This window comes from Phyllostomus hastatus, unplaced genomic scaffold (assembly GCF_019186645.2).
Source record: "Phyllostomus hastatus isolate PE091 unplaced genomic scaffold, TTU_PhHast_1.1 phas_scaffold_345, whole genome shotgun sequence".
In the NCBI taxonomy this organism is placed as follows: Eukaryota; Metazoa; Chordata; class Mammalia; order Chiroptera; family Phyllostomidae; genus Phyllostomus; species Phyllostomus hastatus.
Genome location: NW_025334024.1, coordinates 4,086,767 through 4,105,983, shown reverse-complemented (window position 1 = coordinate 4,105,983; position 19,217 = coordinate 4,086,767). Strand labels below are relative to the sequence as shown.

Below are 19,217 nucleotides of genomic sequence, written 5' to 3'. Positions count from 1 at the left end.
CCCCCCGATCTCAGTCCGGTGCCTGGGAAGCACGGCTCTTCTCCCTGAGTTTGAGTCAGGCACAGCAGACCAGCCCAAGGAGGCTAACGTCTGACCTGCAAGCATTCAGCATGCTGGCTCCCGCATGTAAATATTCCAGCCTGGCTCCCTCTGCCTCCCGGCCGTCGCTCTGGGGCACTGACCTTGAAATGGGCTCATAGGCTCTCTCTCTGTCCTCCCGTCCTGTGTTCCCTACTGCCTCCTCCGACTCGAAATCACATTCCATTGCCGTCTCCCCGGGCACAGCAAGTACGTGCCTGGCAGGCACTTACCCAGCCAGTGCTCAAAGGGGTTCCCTAGTGGGTTGCCTCCCTGGAATGTTCCAGAGAAGAGCAGCTGTTGGTTGAGCCACTGAACGCACGTCTGGATGATCGTCAGAGAGGTGCTGTGAGACGTGGCGCAGTCTGAGCGTGTGCTGTGAAATGTCACCAGCCCGAAGAGCTGGGGGGCGGGGCTTCAGAAACCCGGCTCAGTTTTGATCACCGTGTGTGTGTGTGTGTGTGTGTGTGTGTGTGTGTGTGTGTGAGAGAGAGAGAGAGAGAGAGAGAGAGAGACATCAGCCTCTCTGGTGATGTCACTAAACAAAGCACAGCTATGTTGCTTTGCTTTTTGCGGGGGGGACAGGTCACGCAGGCTGGAGTGTCCCGGACCCCAGCCCCACTGTTGGGCCCAGTGATGGTGCATGTCTCTACTGCATACATCTCAGAGAAATGACGTCAAATTGGCGGGTGTGCGGGCCCCTCCTCCTCCAATGCCTCCTTCGGGTAACTCGTCCCCTAAAGCGTTCAGCCACGACCTCTGGATGTGCTGCTGTGCCCCGCTCCCTGCCCCTCTGTAAAGTCAGGGCCACGCCGAGTGGCCAGTCCAAGGCCCCTCGGGGCTGCATGGGCCCCCCTTAGCTTGCCTTCGCTGGCTTTAGTAGTCCCTTCTTAGTAATTAATTGAAATGCATTAAGACTTAAAGGTTCCCGAAAGACTCATCCTTGTACGGACAAGGTGTTTGTGTAGGCGTTTTGACTCAGTCTGATTTCGGGAGGAAGAAGAGTGGGTTTGGAGACTTCCCGGGGGGTGCCGGCAGGCCGGGGCAGGAGCACACAGCCTTCGGAAGGAAATGCAGCCTCGACTGCTCCGGGCTTTTCCAAGCACTTTACCTTCACAAATGATCTGGAGACTTTTTTCTTTTTTTGTCAATAGGCCTCTTGAGGTAGCAGCCGAAGGAGGAAGCAAGGGTTGCGTTGGTTCCCCCCACCCCGGCTCACTCCCTGTCCTCATAGATCCAGCTCCTAAGAGTGGATAAGTCTGGCTCTAGAGGTGCTGTCTGTCTGTCCCGCTTAATCCCACAAGGGGGCGCTAGCAGTGGTGCTGGCAGAGACCCTGACAGTGGGCCCACCTTGGTGTGACTAGTGCCAAGGGGGATGTCAGGCTGCTCTGTGTCCTGTTGGCAGCTGCCTGTGGCCAAGCATTTCACCTCTAAATGCCTCTGGCCAGTGTCACCTGGAGTAGTGGAGGCTGGCGTCTTGCCTCACTGGCATTTCCTCTCTCCCCCCGTGACATCATCTCTCCCCTCCAGGGCCTGGCCCGTGCAGACATGAGGGGCTCTGGTGGCGAGCAGATGTGGGACACACTCTCAGAGGTCCCAGCGTGAGGAGCTGTCTCAGCCCAGGGCATACACAGGACGCTTTGGCCAAAGAGAACTGTGGTAGTCTGTCCTACAAACTCAGGAGCCTTCGGTGCGGTCGGGGAAGCTCCAGGTGGTTCCCAAGAAGAGTATTTCCAGTCCCGGCAGGTGGGGTGTCCCAAGCAGGGAGCTTCGAAGGCCTGTGGGTAGTGGTGTTGTTTCAGCTTTTCTGCTGCCTGTCCCTCAGGGCTACGCGAACCCTAGGGAGCTAGAGGACAAGCCTCCCAAGTAGCAAGCCCCCTGCTTGGAAAACAGGATGGTGTCGAAATGCAGCCTTGTGCATTTTTAACCTTTGTGATAGTTGTAGCAATATTGGCGGAGAGGGCCAGGTTAGCATTCAGACTGCACCTGTTTCTGCGCGCACGTGTGTGTTTAACCCCAGGGAATACAGCCTCCTTCTGCATTTTAAGTTATTTGTACAGTGAAAGGGAGTCGACTATGATTTTCCTATTGCAAAAGAAAACAAAAGTGGGCCTGGGAGCTCTCAGATTACCAGAAGGACTAGAAAAGGAGTCCGCCCCCTGAGTTCCGTACCCAAGTGAAAATGTGGGGTGTCCAGGGTGACCCAGCGAGCCCACGTGGGCGTAGGGTGGGGGCCAAGGCAGGCGGATCCTGTCTGACCTCCCCACACCCGGTGAGCCTGCGGCATTGGTGTCGTGGTGCGAAGGCAGCAGCTTGAGGTTTGCTCTTCCACGGCCTGTTGTATGTGGGTTCATTTATCACCGGAGCCCTGGTGTCCCAGCCACCGGAGGTGAGGGGACAGCATTCACTCCACAAAGAAGTTTGCCGCAGGTTCTGTCTAACCCAGGTGCCAGTAACCAGAATCGGGGCCACCAGCTGCAAACCCGGCCCTCCTGGGCATTATTGTACCCTAACCTTTGGCTTTTTAATTAGGGAGGACCCAGGTAGAGCCATTGTTAGGTCAGCTTGATTACCAAATCACCTAGAACTTAAGACAACTATGCAGTAGGGGGCTGAGTCCCTTGCCCAGAACTGTGGGAGCCTGGGAAGCAGCGGGAGAAGGCGGAGGGCTGGAGACCCAGCCCCAGGCTCAGGAGATGGGTGCAGTGAGCCCCTCACGCCACACCCCGCCCGGTGGTCTCAGGCTGGTCTCTCCTCTCATCTTCCTCCACCGCAGACCCTCGGCTCTGAGGGTTACTCTTCTCGCTTCCTCAGCCCCCGCCCAGCCCTTTGCTCTCCTGAACCATTGACCGCACAACTCTGCTTTTCTGCAGGTCATGTGTTCCTTTGTGTGATTCTCGGGGATGAGGTTGACTTGAAAAGCTTTCAGCCGAGGTTCACGGCGAAGGGAGGTTGTATGGGCCAGAAGTAGCCCGAATTGACTGGTGTGCATGTTCAGGCCCCAGATGGGACCAGTGCGTCCCCATCCCCACGTGGCGGGAACGGGAACAAGTTGGTTCTCGGGCTACCAGTGGATGAGTCATTTCCAGTCACGTCCAGCCAACACAGTCAATGCTATGACTAAGCAGATTCTTGAGGGCCTCATTCTGGGCCTGGGTCTCCCTTGCCCCCCTGGGCCCAAGCGTCTTGGACTCCTCAGGAGGGATGGAAGGAGCGCCCCAGGGGCCAGCCTGCTTTGTTTCCTGGGAACCTGGTGTTAGCCTGTGTCTCGAGTTGGCCAGCTGGCCGGGTTCCCGGGACTCAAGGGGGGCTGTGCTCCCAGTTCCTGGTTCTTGGTTACCATGGGAAACTCGTCGTTTTCAGGGGCGAGAGAGCCCTCTGGTCCGGCTTTGCCCTTCCTTCCATCACTTACAGACTCACAGCCCTCTGAGGACACCTGCCACGGTGGAGAACCAGTCCTGGCTTAACCCACAGACTCAGGCTTTGACAAGGCCCAGTCAGACAAGCCCCCCATCCCCCTGGCCCCTGGAGCCTGGGGTTGCACTTTAACTGGAAAGAGGGCTCCTGCTGGCAGCCCCCCTCTGCCTGTGGGTCAGTCCAGGAGTGCAGCTGCACCTGCTCCCTCCTTGGCCCTGGGCAGGGTGTGCATGGGAAGACAAAGGGGAGTGCCCTGCAGGCACTGGCCCCACGGTGGCCTAGACATGGGGGTGGGGGCATCTGGGTGTCTGTCCTGTGCTGGAGACAGCTAGGCTTCGGTGCCCCTGCCCACAAGGTCATGGGTGAGCCTGAGGCTGACCCTTCCCACGGATGCCGTGAGAGAGACAAGCCAGACATTGGAACACTAGAAAATGCCAGAAATTCAAACTACAGAACCAGATCCCCTGGAACTATGGACATGTGTTAGAACACGGTCAGTCGGCCACCTAGTCTGAGACGGTGGCCCGTGTGGGGGCTTGGCGGGGGTGGGCACGTGTGTGCCCTGTTTTCTCCCTCACCCCGAGCGTCCCAGACCCGCACCCGCCCTCCAGACACGCCTGCAGTGGGGTGCAGCGGTGTGGGGCTCTCGCGTGTCACAGTTACACAACTCTGTGTTCCCCTCAGTGACACTCTGCTGGCTGCGTTTTAAGGTTGAGAAAGTTTCAAGGTCGGGGATCCCAGAACGGTGCTAAAATCAAGCACCGTTCCTTCCTGTAGAGAAAAAGAATGTCTATATATTGCACCTCCGATTGTCAGAAGGTGGAAACTGAAATAAATTATCTTTGAAGGAAAAAGTCTGTCTAATTGTTGACTTCACATATCCGTGAGGACTTTTTATGCAATTTGCACTCTTAGTGATATCAGTGGCTTTTTCTGGGGACAAATGGATGTTCTCACCATCTGGGGTGGGGAGGTGCCTTTGGGTCTTGCCCAGATGTATGTGTCTCATGGAAAATGCCAGGAAAAGGAGCATTCCTCCGAATGATACGGGGCCTGGACTTTGGTCCTTAGGGGTATGTCTTAGTGACCGGAGTGGCCCACTCTGGACTGGACCTCAGCCCTGGGCCCCTAGGATGCTCAAAGCCCCTCCAGCTGGAATCCTAATCCTGCTTTTCCTCTGAGCCCGAGCTGCTCACCTGCAATTGAAGGCTTAGGGGACCGTAAATGGGAACTGATCACAGCTCCCAGCTAATACAGACAGGATAACTCTATGGGCCCTTTCCAACTTGGTTTGACACATACATGTTGTGAAATATCCAGGCCTTCCGTTTGTCTGATTGGAGGACGTCGGTGGCCCGTTCTGAGGCCCTGGCCTAAACAGATGTAGATGGTGAAGCTGAGGAGCAGTAAGGGCCTGGGGAAAGAACTCTCGGTACCAAAGCCTGAAGCAGCAGGCTCCGCTTGAGGGGCGCTGGGGGCGGGTTGGCCACCCCACAGTGTCTGATGTGGGCTGGGGTATGCACCCTGCGCTCAGTGGGGTGAGGGCCAACCTCCATGTCCCCTGCTCTCCCACTGTCTGGAGGACCCCGCCCCTCCTGGCCAAACATGGAGGGACAGCCAGATGCCTTGGCTCGGGCATCACATCTGATGCTTCCCCAGGTGCCAGGAGGAGCCCGAGCCAAGGCATCACATCTGATGCTTCCCCAGGTGCCAGGAGGACCCCACCAGCAGTGGCCCAGGGCCAGATTCAGAGGCAACTCCAGGGAAGGGGAGGACCCCTCTGCTGGGGCACAGAACCCTGCAGGGCAGGGGCAGGGCCCATCTTGCCCGTAACCCGCCGAGGTGTTTGAGCCTGTGCAGTGGGAAGGAAAGCACCGCCCATCTCAGAAGGGCCCTGTGAGGCTCCAGGGCAGTGCACGCACACGTGCTTCGCAAATGGCACAGTGGTGCTTACCACCGTCCGACCCGTCCCCTCATTGTCCTGATGAGCAGTAAACCCAGGGAGGTGACCCCGCAGGAAGGGTCCTACCCACTGAAGACAAAAGAAAGAAGAACTGACCTTTTTTGTTTAAATTTTATAGGAACAAATTTATAACTATTCCCAATTCACACATTAAATATAAAAGAAATGTAAACAATGTAAGCTTCCAAATGGTGTTACTTTGCAAGTTGCAACCTTGCATTTCTGGCTCTATCGAAGCCCAACACAGCACTGACACTCCAGAGCACCGAGCAGGGGTCTTCTCAGGTCCGCACTGCGCGCTCCTGTCTGCGGCCTGCCCCCAGGCTCCCTCCTGCCACAGCGCCACACTGGAAGTGCTCCGTTCCCCTAAAGAGGCATCTCCCCTCTTCCCATTTTTGGGTCAAGGGTCTTATTCATTCCTGAAGCCATGTTTGGATGTCACGAGGAGTTCTCTCCTGTATTCAGATATGTGCACGGATTGCTTGGGAGCCGTGGGGCACATTTGCTCAGTGATGAGGAGGGACAGAGCAAGGGATGCACGGGGAGGAAGACCATCCAGCCCCGTGTGGCTCAGAGAGACCCCCAAAGTCATGCTGCTTCCGTCCCTGCCCCACCAACCTCCTACCTCCTGGGGCCCCAAAGGGAGGAGTTAGAAATTTTGTCGCCACTGTCCAAGGGACCCCGCCCCCCGTGACGAGGAAGGCACTTGAGCAACTGTCCAACCCTGCACTTAAAACAGTTGGTCTCTGGGTGTGTTGGGGCCAGAGGGGTTGGGAAAGTCCCCTTGCAGAGTCAACTTACATTTAATGAGCACCTACTATGTGCCAGAGACCATCAGGCTCCAGGACCACCACATGAATAAGCAGGGTTTTTTTCCCAGAAACTCTCAGTGGGGTTGGGGCATAGCTGATGTTTTAAAGAAGTGCATTTATATGTGAGTGCACACATACACATGTTTATAGTATGAAATAAAATATATAGTCAAATGTGACTATATGTAATATATAATTTATGAAAGTTATTTTATAAGTTATGTAGAAAATATAGAATGCTTCAGTTATTTTTGGAATGTCCTCTAGGGTGGAATCACGGTGGGCTTCCCTGAGGAGGTGCCATGGAGCTGGATTTGGGGTAATAAAATCAAAGTGGTGAGGATGCTAATCCTGCAATGATATAAGGAAAGTTTGTGTTCCCCACTTTGGTGATGAGTAAATCATGTACCCACCCCCCCCTTTACCTGCATCACCCTTCCACTTCCCCCAACTTCTGTGACATCCCCATGCCCGAGGTCATCCCTGCACACCATGTTCATGTGTTATAGGATGAACCATGCCCCCCCCTAAAAAACTTACATGTTGAAGTCCTGACTCCCAGGGCCTCAGAATGTGCCTTATTTGGAAAGAGACTCTCATTTGTAATTAGTTAGGATGCAGTCACACCGGATAGGACAGATCCTTCTCCAGCGGGGCCGGTGTCCTTACAAAAAGAGGGAAACTGGACACTGACCCAGACACAGTTTAAATGCCGAGTCCCCAGACCCGGGTGGGAAGTGAGAGTCAGTACGAGCCAGGCTGGGACGCACCCACATTTATTGAATACCTGTTACGCACCAGGCACACGCTAGGCGCGTGGAGCCCCAGGGCGACCTGGGAGGTGAGTGAGATTGTCCCTGTTGTACAGAAGCTCAGAGAACACGTAACTTGCCGAGGGCACACAACAGGGTCCCCCAGGCACCCAGGGTTGGCCCCTAGTGTTCTGACTGGGGCGCTCTGGTCCTGCTGGTGGAGCGCCTGCCCCATCCCCTGGGGCCCTCCTCTGGGTCCTCTGGGTCCTCCTCTGCAGAGTCGTCCTCACTTGCCTCCTCTTCTTTTCTCTGGCTCCGGATGGCGCTCTGAGCACTCTAAATCGTCATCATCATCATAACCATCGTCATCATCACAATCATCACAGCAACAGCATGAATGATAATAACGACAGCCACAGTACCAAGCATTTTAAAAGTGCTTTGTGTAGATTTGTTCACTTAACACCACGACCCCACGAAGGGGGTACTGTTATTAGCCCCACTGTGCAGCTGAGGGATGGAAGGCACAGAGAGGTGAAGAAACTTTCCTAAAGGCGCTCAGCTTGGGGGCAGTGGGTTTGGAGTCAGTCACCCTGCCTGGGGCCATACTTCCTCCACTGCCTTCGGAGAGAACCGCTCAGGAAGCCAAGAGACACACCCTGCCCCTCCACACACTGTGGGATGCGCTTCCCGCTCCGCCCTCGCCCACTGGGTGACCGAGCCTGCCCTATCGTCATGAGGCTGCTTGAGTCTTTATGCTATTCAGTTAAATACTAAGAGGTTTCCCCACAGAAATATAAATGTGCCTGATCATAGGCCTCGCTGGGTTCCTGAGGTTATAAGTAGTGCATGTGCCATGTGACTTCCTAAATGGCTGACTTCTGAAACCCACCGAGGGTGGGCTGGGGTGGGGTGGGGAGCCAGAAGAGGACCATCCAGAGACCTCACTACTCCAGTGCACATTACTACGTCATGCCTCTAGGGGGAGCTCAGGACATGTGGCAGCCACACCACTGGGTTCCACGGTTTAGTGATTCCTCTTCTAGGAAAGCCCAGGTCAGACTCCCTGGCGGCACTTCCTTCCCAGCATCTCCTTTCAAACCTGTGTTCTCAGATGACCTCCCCCAAGTCATTTCACTTTGTCACAGGTCTAAGAGCCCCATCCCCAGTGCTCACCTGGCCAGGGAGAGACCACGGAACAGCCGTAGAGGGGGTGGTGTCCGTGAGTAGCCGTGCATCATAACGGCCGTAAACTCCGCGCATCTTGGCTCTAAAATCCTGCGGTGGAGAGACCCAGGGGGGTCAGAGTCGACTGGGAAACAAAGATGGGGGTGGGAGTGGAAAGATGGTGGTGGGCACAGTTAACACTGTCTGAGCCCCCACCTGCACCGACCTATCCGGGAACCTTACCTTCATTCTCCTACATGATCTGTAACAGCCTGGTGAGTGGGCACATCATCCTGTTTTACAGATGGAGAAACTGAGGCCCACAGAGGCTGGGTAATGCGTCCAGAGTCACACGGGAAAATCAGAGATCATTCTCACCGCAGAAGGGTTATCACAGAGATGGGCGGATGCCTGAGAGCCCATTGGAGCTACAAATTCTTTGACACGCCTCCCATTAGGAGCTGAAATATAATCCTGCTCCCCTTGAATGTGGCTTTAGTGACTCACTTCTAAGGATAGAATGTAACACTAAGGTACTTGTAAGGTCAGGTCACAAAAGGTGATAGTTTCCTTCTGGCTCTGAGTGGGGATGGAGGCCCATGCCTAGGCCAGCCGCCATGTTGTGAGGAGGCTGGCACCACTTGCAGAGGTCACGGGCAGGTATTCAGGTGCCAGGGCCCAGACAGGGCGGGCTGTGTGTGTGTGTGTGTGTGTGTGTGTGTGTGTGTGTGCGCGCGCGCGCGTGGCCCCTGCAGTTGTCCAGGGCCGTGAGCTCAGAAGGAACCTGCTGTCGCAGTCTTGAAATTTTTATCACTGTTGAACAGAAGGCCCACATTTTCATTCTGCACTGATCTCTTCAAGTCCCCTGGCCTGTCCCACACCCAGACGACAGCCATCAACTACCAGACAGGAGAGAGGAAGCCTTGGGAAGGGACCCAGCCCCAGCGACTGACTGTCCCAACACTCATGAAAGACCCAGGTGAGGGCCACCCAGCCAAGCTCACCAACCCCAGAACCACGAAAGGCAGTCACAAGTGCCTGCTGTTCCGCACCATCGGGTGCGGCGGGGTGTGTCATAGGTCACTCAGGTGAGCAAGTGCTAGATTTTCCTCAGGCCAGAAGGGTAACAAGCACCTGGTGAACATCCATAGAGTAGCAAGCATCAGCCTGGAGAGGCTGTTAGTCATCGTTGATTCATCCACTTGTGTTTTAAACACCCACTGGTGATGGACACATTGATATTCCAGAGAGAGAGAGTGTTTGGAAATTCCCCACCTGTAGGTTTGGCACCAAGGGGCAGGTGTTTTGAGCAGTGGTCTGGGGGGTGCAGGAGATGTGGAGCTCAGGTGAGCTTTGCTCACTGGCCCCTGGGGATGGGCAGAGGAGGCAGGAAGAAGGAAGCAGGAGGTGGAGCTCTGGCCAACTTCCTTGCTCCAGCGTTCCTTCTGGTCCTCTGAGTCCGAGGTCGGGGGTGGGGGTGGGGGTTGGGTAGAGGTGGGGACCCCTGTTTTAAACAGTTTATCGGAATGAGTCTTTCAAATTATAAAAATTACAAAATGTTGCAAACAAAAACTGCTTCTATCGAGAGAGAGCACAAGCTGAACTCAGCCCACGCCGCGGAGCAGAGCCTGGGCGTCCAAGACTCACCTCCAGGTCCCTCTCCAGGTCGCAGTCCTCCAGGGTCTGGAAAGCACTGGAGTACACCTCCACCGCTTTGGCGTGGAACACCAGCTCAACGGTCACAAAGTCCGAAAGCATTTTCTGTGGGGAGAGACGTGCAAGTCACGTAAGCAACGCTGTCGCAAGGAGAGACCTAGGGCCACCTCACATGTGGACGAACGAGGGGTGAGGGGGGCTAGTGGTCTTTTTGGGGAAAGGTTCAAGGCCAATGTTATTTTTAATTTGTTTGATTGAACAGATACTGCACTCCCACTTGAAAGCTGCTCCACACAGGGGTTATTTCAGAAATGCAGAGGCCCCGTCTCTCAGCGAGGACTTTCTGAGGGGCATGCTTTCCTTGGCTCCGTCCACGGGACTCTCCACTCAGCCTTTGCTCCTCTCATTTCAAGGACAGGTGTTCGCAGGCTGGTGGCTTCAAACCTTCAGCCTCTGCCACCCGTGGGCTGTGACTGGGTCTTCCGGGAGAGGGCGGGAGCTGCTGGTAGACATTGCTCAGCCCAGAGGCCCCACAACCTGACGAATTAGCTCACTAAAATAGAATTAGATGTTGGCTTCTCTTGATCAGATGGCTCAGTTTGGCTCAGTAAGCTCTTACAGAGGTACCACTGCCCCTTTGGCCCTAGCGGGGGCTCCTACTGTGTGCAGGGCCTGAGAGGAGACTCCTACTGTGTGTCAGACCCCAGGAGAGGCTCCATTGTGTTCAGGGCCCTAGCAGGACACAGGCTCGGTACCAGGGGAGGAGCCTGAGGTTTGGAAACACACTGCTTCAGGCAGCATGGAAAGCACGTGGGGGCGGCCGGCCAGAAGAAGCCTGCAAGGCAGCCTGGGAGAAGAACAAGGAGAGGGTCCTAAGGTGGATGGAGACACCTGCCTCCTGGCATGGGGCCTGGGGAATGACCTCCTCTACAGCCTCAGTGTATTCATCTGCACCTCGAGGACAGGGTTGCCCCCATTCACACAGCCCTGAGAACCAGCTCCCAGCCTGTGCTTCCCGCATGGGCCCAACCCCACCCCGGGGCCGGCCAGACATGCCAATTCTCCGGCCCACCAAGACCCACGGAATGGGAATCCAGGGCAGGCCTGTCGCTCGGAGCCCTCCAGGTGACTTCAGATGCGTGCTCAGGTACAGGGGGACCCCTGGATAAAAGCATCACTTACATTCTTTCATAGGGGCCGGAGAGCTCTTTGGAAATACAATCCTTTTAGTAGAAGTGCGACCTAAAACCAATATGGCGGTTATCGCTATTTCGAGTTCTGGGTTTTTATCACTTAAAATTTGGAAGGCTTTTTAGGGGGAGGCTTGGTTAAGTGTCTGCTACAAGCTTGACCCCAGAAGTTTAAAGAACCGCAGCTTCTGCTGGCCCCTGACTGTGGAGGGAGGCTGAGCACCCCACAGAGCCCCGCTTCCAGGGCTCCGGCGTCAGGTGCTTAATAATCGTCAGCTGGTGGTCTTAGGGCCTGCGTGCAACATAGAGGCTGGAGTACTAATTACCACTGTTTGCTCACTTGTGCATCTGTTCATTTATTCATTTCCCAAATATTTACTGAGCATCACTAAGTGCCAGATCCTGGACCTGGTGCCCGGGACTCAGCAGGTGACCAGACAGGCAGAGTCTGCCCTGCAGATGGCGGGGGGCGGGGGGGGGGGGGCCTGGAACAGGGAACGCTCCGCCCACTCTGCACTCCTGATGAACGGCCCACCGCCTGGTGGGGGCCTGTGGCAGAGCGAGAGGTCAACTCTGTGAGGGCTGGGCCTCACCTTGCTTTGCTGGTTCTGGTGTCCCCAGCCTCAGGCATAGCACCTGCCACATAGGAAGTGTGGACTGAACCTTTGTTAGATTAACAAGTAAATTAAAGATATAAGTAACCTGTCACACTGGGCTAAGCACCCCAGAGGGGGTGAACTGTATTAAGAATGGGGCAGGACCAGTCTGTGGGGCCAGGTGACATCCCCTGAGCCAGGAGAACCTTCCTAGCTGAGGACTCGGCCTATGCAAAGGACCTATAGTTCCAAGGGGCTTGGTGCCCTTGAGCTTGGAGTAGTAGAGGGTCTGTGATGAGGCTGGGGCTTCCAGAGCCTTGGGGAGGGTGTTGGCCTTTATCCTTGGAACAAGGGGAAGCACAGGAGGGTGTTAAACCCAGGAGCGACAGGGCGGAGCTGCCTTTGGTCAGGTCCTTGAGGTTGCCGTTTGGAAAATGGACTGGAGGGGGGATGTCCAGTGGGTGCAGGAACCTGTGTGACCAGCTTGTCCTTTAAGGCCCTGATGCCCTCTTATAAGAGCCGGGCTCTGGGTTCCAGGTCCTGGGCTGCACTGGGGCGGCATCCGGGTGGGAGGAGGAAGGCACTTATGCATTTACTTAGAGCTTCATGGAGAAAAGGAGGAAGTTGGGGCAAGTCCTGTGGGTCCTTGTGTGGAAAGAGGGACTGGGGGAGACTGGCTCTGCCACGTTCTCCTGTTGGGCATCTGGGCCTGGGTGGTGAGGGGCAGGGCTGCTGAGCGCTGGCTCTGGGCAGGCCAGCTGGGGGGACAGCTGCTCTGAGCAGCCGGCCTTCTGCCCCCTCGGCCAGGATTAGGCTGGGATTAACTGTGCCGGGAGCTGAGTGAGCAAACACACACACACACACACACACATACAACGTGAACACTCTTATACAGGTGCAAACACAAACAAGGCGGCCACCCCTACCTGCAGGTCCTTCAGCTTCTGCTTCTGGAAGGCGTCCACCGTCTCCTCCAGCTGGTGGGTGGTGCGGCCGGTGTCCCCCGAGGCCTTCTGCACACTGGTCTCCACCTGCCCCGGGGGTAGAAAATGTAGCAGTGGTTCCATTCTGGACCATTCTCTGACTCCTCATCCTGCTGGCAGGTCAGCTCTCCTGCCCCTGGGGGTGTCTTGCCAGTTTGGTCATCAAAGAAACAGCTGAGCAGGACCATGGCTGAAGGGGCAGGCACTGCTTGGGCCTATTTGCTTGCTATCTCTGTGATCTCATCAAGTCACCTAAGCTCTCTGAGCCTCAGTTTTCTTGCCTGTAAATGGGGGACAATGATGAGACCTGCTTTGCAAAGTTGAAAGAAGTTAAGCAGTGGGCACCCCCTGAGCTGTTACCATAACAGGTGCTCTCCTTTCTACAATAACTAATTCCTGGCTGTGGAACATTCTTAAGCTCATTAACCAATTCCTTGGTTCCTTTGGTTGACATCTGTGTGCCCCGACTTTACATGCGCACAACAGAACCTGCACTTTAGAGTTAGGTGCCCTCAGCTCAGGTCAGGGTTTGCCCCTTCAGCTCCCTTGAAACCTTGGGCAAGTCACCTTTCTTAGCCTGGGTGTCCTCATCTAGAAGTGCTGAGTGGATGCGAGTGTTGAACAGGTAGGCTGAGAAGGGGCGTGATTACTGACCTCCTTCTGGCCTCCAGCTGCCCCCCCCAACCCTGCCCCTGCCTTCCCTGTCCTGAGCCTGGCACGTATCTGCCCAGGGAAAAGCTCACCACGCCGTTTTGTGAGGTTTTTCATTACCTGCGTGCAGTTCTACCTTCCCCAGACAGACGTGTGACTCTCACCTGGGACTGAGAGGTGCTGTTAAGGAGCCAGGTTAAGCAGAAGCTTCCACCAGAGGGCGCCTGTGACCAACAGTCACCCTGGCCCAGCGGTCCCAGGCCCGACTCCAGGGAAGGATACGATCGTTTGCCTATCCCAAGGCGACTTCTGCCTTAGTTTCTCCAGCTTTTCCAGCTGTTTGATCTCATTATTCCGGACACGTTTGAATTTCTTGATCTCGGCCTAAAGAAGGAGGAGGGCTCTTTCCTGGGGCTCCAGCGTGGGCAGCCACAGACACGGCCCACCCCACAGGGCAGCACCCTCGCTCACCCGCGTCTGCTTTATCTGCGCCCCGTAGAGTTTCAGGGGGTTGACCACCTTGACCTCCAGCCTCTCGACCTGGGGGAACACAGACACGCAGAGAATCGGGGTGGGCGGAGGCAGGGAGACACCCGGAGACCACGTGGCCTCCAGCCTATATTTCTAGTGTCGTCAGCAGGCACAGAGCTGCAAGGCGGGGCCCTCCATCACCCTTAGGGCTGGGAGCAGCAGCCCAGGCCCAGCGCTCCGCCTCTCAAGGGCATGAGCAACACACTAATGACGCGTGGGTCACCAGCCAGCAGTGATCATGGAATGCTGCAGATGGCTCATTGAAATGCGAGAAAAAACATGCACAGAGATAGACTAGTTTCTGTAAGAAGTAGGGACGGAACGGCCACCCCCTCTAGTGGGGAGTGCGCCGATTTACCGTTCAAACCTGCTTTTATTGGGCTCATTTTGCATAATAATTCAGGTAAAGCACATTACTCATTACGAGGAAGTAAGGAACAATAGATAACAAGGAACTCTGCGGGTCTATTTTGAGTCAGGGTCAAAGAGCTGTAAGACTTTTAAGGAACAAACTAACTTCCTCCTTGGACCCTTCTCATTCAACTGAGAGCATTCTAAACAAAGAAGGTTTCACAGTAATTTACATGTTCTTTCTTAGGCCTGATCACCCCGGGGAATCCGCCCTTTTAAGCACAGAGCTACACCACCCTGTCATTGTTTCAGGCTTAGGTGGAGCAAGGGAAGTGAGACAACCAAGAGATAAGGAGATTTTCTCCCAGATGATGAGGACTCAGGCTATGTCAAAGCCGAGGAGTGAGGGTCCATCACCCCCTTTTGCTGTAGCCCCCCAAAGTCCTTCTTTTGGGGCCCTCCCACGTGATCGTGCCTGTCTTAGATCGTTCCCCCCTTGGGGAACCTTACCCGTCTTTGGCTAACCAACCAAGCTTTGGGGTTCAGTTATGAATGAAGCAGCAGAAGCAGCACTCCTGCCAGGGAGATGAGCTTTTGTCTCCTTGCTGGCTTATGGTTCCAAGGGCGTTCCCTTAGCCTTAGCCTAGGTGGGGGTTACAGCTTCTGATACCAGGCAGGGCGGTTCCCAACACACTAATCTTACTGAGCCTTGTTTTCTCACCTGTGAAATGGGTATAATGACCGTACTCGCCCCGGGACGGGGACAGCAGTGGGACCTGCTGCTGTTTTAGTTCTCCAGACTGGCTGAGGATCTCACGAGAGGCTACAGAAACCCTCTCAGAACACAGGATAGTCTGGGATTCAGTGCTGACTGTGCGTGCAGCCCCCACACAGCAGCATCTCAAGGGGGACGCCGCTCACGCCGGTCCCAGTGCCTATGGACGTGCCAAGTCTAATAGTACCAGGCGCTTTAATAAACGGTGTCAGCAGTAGTAATACCAATCACATTTAAAGCTGATGCTATGGGTTACCATGCCCAGCACTGTTTGGAATCAAAAAGTGTCCCCCTAGAGCAGGCCTGGGGTGCTCCTCAAGGGTTCCTGAAAACCATGATTGCCGGGTGCCACTCTAGAGATTCTGACTCAGCAGGTCCAGGGTGTGGCCTGAGAGCCTGCATTTCTAGCAAGCTTCCAGGTGAGGCCGATGCCTTGAGGATGGGCACCCTGAACATCCGGCTCATCAGATGGGCCAGGGGGGCTGCCGTCCCACCAGCCCCTTCCTTCTCCTTCATGGAGACTTGTGACCCTTGTGGAGTAAACACAAATCTTAAAAAAAAAAAAAAAAAAAATTCCCCTGGTGCTAAAAGGGAAAGGGACGTTACCTTCCTTTCCCTGAAAACACTTCTTTTAGACAATCTGTCCTTGTGAATTTATTCTCTGTCCTTTGAGAGGTATCTAAACCTTTTCGAAAGCTAAAGAAGACTCCTGGGGTTTGACGCCCCAGGAATGGCAGTCCTGTTTTTTTGAAATGCAAACATCTGGGAAGACAGGATCTTGGGCTTCGCTGCCCAGGCACCCGCTCCAAGCTGTAATGCCCTGCTCATTGTGGAAATGTGAGTTTTACTCTCCCTTGAGGGAAAGACCATTAGCTAACCCAGGTGGCCCCCCGACCACCAGGTGGAGCTAGGAGGCCCTGTGGGACAGAGGGCCCTGAGCCCCCTCCTGGAAGCCGTCATCCCTGCGCATGTGAGGGGCTCCCAGTGCCTGGCTGTGCCTCACTAACCGGGTCTCCTGTGATGCACATGACTTCTGGTTTAATGCTTGTTCGGTAGAAAAGCTGCTTTGTTCTTTTCTGCAGCCATGGAGAGGAGTTTTCTGGGTTGGCAGGAGGTTTTTCTTTTTAATTATTTTCTTAACACACTGCAGTCTCCTTGGCCCAACCCCCAGGACGTCTGTCCCTTCTCCAGGCCCCCGGGGCCCCTGGGATGGGCCTCCTGCCTGGGACGCAGGGAGCCCCCAGCAGCCGGCTCAGCACTGGCTCCCTGGGTCTTCTCGTCTCATCCACTGCTTGTCCAACCCCGAAAGCCTCCTGCTGTCAGTCCTACAAACGGAGGTGTGACCCCCCCACACACACCTAAGGAGATGTCTGTTCGCTGTAGCCCTGAAGGGCCTCCCCAGCCTCCTGAAACCGGCCATGGCAGTGGGGCCGGGTCCTCGGCCACCCCACTCACCTGGGCCTGCCGGTAATCCTGCACTTTGGCCAGGTCCTCCGCAAAGTCCCTCAGGGTGGCCCGCATCTCGGGGCCCTCGGTGCTGGCGAAGTCGAGGAGCTGCAGCACGAGCCGGTCGGCCGCGTCCCGCAGCCCGGCTGTCTTCCGGGTGTAGGCAGCCAGCAGCGAGCAGAACTGGCCGAAGTGCTTCTCGGCGTTGGTCACCGTGCTCTCCATTATCCGCACCTGGCTGTCCCTGAGGAGGTGGGGGCCCGAGGGGGGGTCTGGGCGGTGACGTGGGGCTCACCCCCCATCACCTTCCTCCTGGGTGGTGAGCATTGGGGCAGGCATCTGGTCCCTGGGACAACGCTCCAGGTTTAGGGGCCAGCCCATCGAGGCAGGTGCCAGAGACCCTCAGGGTCACAGAGCTGGCCAGTGGCCAGCAGGAGAGCCAGCGAAGGTGTGGCTCCAAACCCTCCTTCTTCCCGCAGCCCCTCAGAGGGGCCCCTGCCCCCTGGCAGAGTTTGTCTGCGTGACCTCGCCCTTCCCTCTGAAATTCCCCCCTTTTCTTTCTCTTCCTCGAGCTGTTGAAATTTTTCTCCTCCTCTGAACCCTGAAGGGCTGTCTGAGAGGCCAGTTTTAGGTGGACAGAAAAACCCAGTGGGAAGTACAGGGAGTTCCCCTGTGCCCTCTCCCTAGCACACACTTCCCCGTTAGTTACCTCTTGCATCACCGGAGAACATTTGTTACAAAAGATGAGCCGACAGTGATGCATTATTAACTAAAACCCCGGTTTGCGTGAGGGCTCCTGGGTTGCATGGTGCTGCACACTCCCTGCGCTTTGACACATGCACACTGCCCGTGTCCACCATCGCAGCGTCCAAGACAGCAGGTCCACTGCCTCAGAGGCCTGTGCTCCACCCATTCCCCTCCCTCCCCCTCCCTCCCTCCTTCCCTCTTTCCTTCCCCTCTCCCTCCCCCAGCCCGAAGCTTTATCTTCTCCTTCTTGTATGTCACTGATCACTTCCTGTCACGCTTGGTTTCTCTCACCCTCCAGCCTTGGGGTGGGAGCTTTCTGTGCTTCGGGGCAGGTGTTCAGTGAGAGTGTGCGGAATGGGCGAGCTGAATCCAGCCTGCTCCAAGCAGCCTCGGGCACTCACCTCCCTCCTGGGCCTCTATCCAGCTCCGTGAGCCCCTGTCTCCAGGGCAACGCTGCCTCTCTCCAGGGGACCAAAGGCCCCAGTGCAACCCTCCAGTCACATCCCCAAAGCTGGAAACTCAGAGGAGGGCCCTCTGTCCTCCTTTCAACAACCCTAACTCACGCACCACTTGGCAGCTTGCGAAATCCTCCACATGCATTTCCCTAGAAGTAAGGCGCTCTTACTAGCACGGTTTTAACAAGAGCCGGCTGAGGCCCAGAGAGGGGAAGCACCTTGCTCAAGGTCACACAGCTGCCAGGTGCATCAGCTGTTCCGGGGGAGGCCCAGACCCCTCCGCCAGAACCACCTGAGGTACAAGCTAAGCGTGCGGTTTCCCAGGCCCCCAAACCAGACTCGTGAACCAGAATCCCTGGAGAGAGGCCCTGGGGGCTGCATTTTTTTAAAAAGTGCATCAGGTGATTCGGAGACACCCTGGAGTTTGGACCCTCAGAGGGACCAGGCGTGGGAACGCTAGTGTAAGTGGCCGCCAGGTTGTGGGAGAGCAGTGGCGGAACCAGGCCAGAGAGAGTGGGGTTGGGACAGTCCCACAGAAGGGGTGATGCCCGGTGGGGCTTGGAGGTGTGAAGGGGGTTTCCAGGTGGAGACGAGTGAGGGAAGTTGGGACGGACCCTGTGATTCTGGCCGCCCGAGAGCTGTGGGCAGTAATGCCGGGGAGGCCGACAGAGACCATATTCTGGAAGCTCCTGTGTTCCTGAGCCCCGTCACCCCTGGACATCGAGGTGGGCAAGGTGTGGGAGAAAGCTCACTCTGCACCCCCCACCTCCCCATCTTCCGTCTGGTCTAGCAATGCCAGCTGCCCTGTCTGCCTTGGTGCGTGGGGCCCTGAAAACCCAGACTACCCGTCCCTCCCGCCCAGCTTGGGCCGGCACCAGCACAGGGCCACCTACCTGTAGAGAACAGTGTTCATGGTGGCCAGAGGCACCAGCTGTCCTGGTCGTGGGGAACAAGAGCAGGGCCCCAGGGGTCCCGCGGGCCCCTGAGGAGCGGGGCAGGGCTGGGCGCAGCTGTGCAGTCCTGGCTCAAGAGACGCCACTACCTGGTTGCTGGGCAACGTGGCCACTCCTGCTGTCCTGGGAGGAGACTCTGCTGGCTGCCTGGCAACCCGTCCCCAAGCCAGCTTCTCCCAGGGCATTAGGGGGCCTGCCCAACCTGGGCTGTTCGGGGGAGCCCCACAGAGGCCCCACTTTCTCCTTGAAGGTGGAGGTTCTTGTGGAACAGGCAGGGCAGTGGGTCCCCAGGAGGTGGCAGGGAATTGGATTCAGGGCAGCCTACCTGGGTCTCAGTCCTGGGCCCAGCTGTGTTTGTGGGTCCTGAGTGCCGACCCCTCTTCCTTCGAGGAGGCCCCCACACCTTCCCCGGGGGTCTAGGGGAGGGCAGGCTGGGTCCCAGAAGACCTGGTCACTCAGAATGGGTGTGTGGAAAAGCACAGAATAAATCTGGGCGTCTCGAGCCCTGCAGCTGAATGGAGGGACAGGGCATCTGCCCAAAGGACATCTTAAACATTCTCATCATTTATTGGTTTTCCCCTTATTATAAAAACTACCTGTTCATTGTTAGAAAAGTAGGAAAACAGAGATAACCCAAAACCAGACAAAAAAAGAGCACAAATAAAATTGTACGAAGTACAAAGCATTTTACTAA

The 19,217-nt window shown here is 56.0% G+C and overlaps 1 protein-coding gene across 1 annotated transcript; it reads right to left on the bottom strand.

The window, feature by feature from the left end:
- Nucleotides 1-7,065: 7,065 nt before the first annotated feature.
- CIBAR2 (CBY1 interacting BAR domain containing 2) lies at nucleotides 7,066-18,483 on the bottom strand. The gene is made up of 9 exons (XM_045819096.1): nucleotides 18,464-18,483; nucleotides 16,378-16,612; nucleotides 13,737-13,805; nucleotides 13,548-13,649; nucleotides 13,430-13,435; nucleotides 12,558-12,662; nucleotides 9,837-9,950; nucleotides 8,199-8,300; nucleotides 7,066-7,358 (listed from the first exon to the last, which is right to left on the bottom strand). Exons 1-9 carry the CDS (start codon nucleotides 18,481-18,483, stop codon nucleotides 7,206-7,208), a joined length of 906 nt encoding a protein of 301 aa, XP_045675052.1. The 3' UTR covers nucleotides 7,066-7,205.
- Nucleotides 18,484-19,217: the final 734 nt, after the last annotated feature.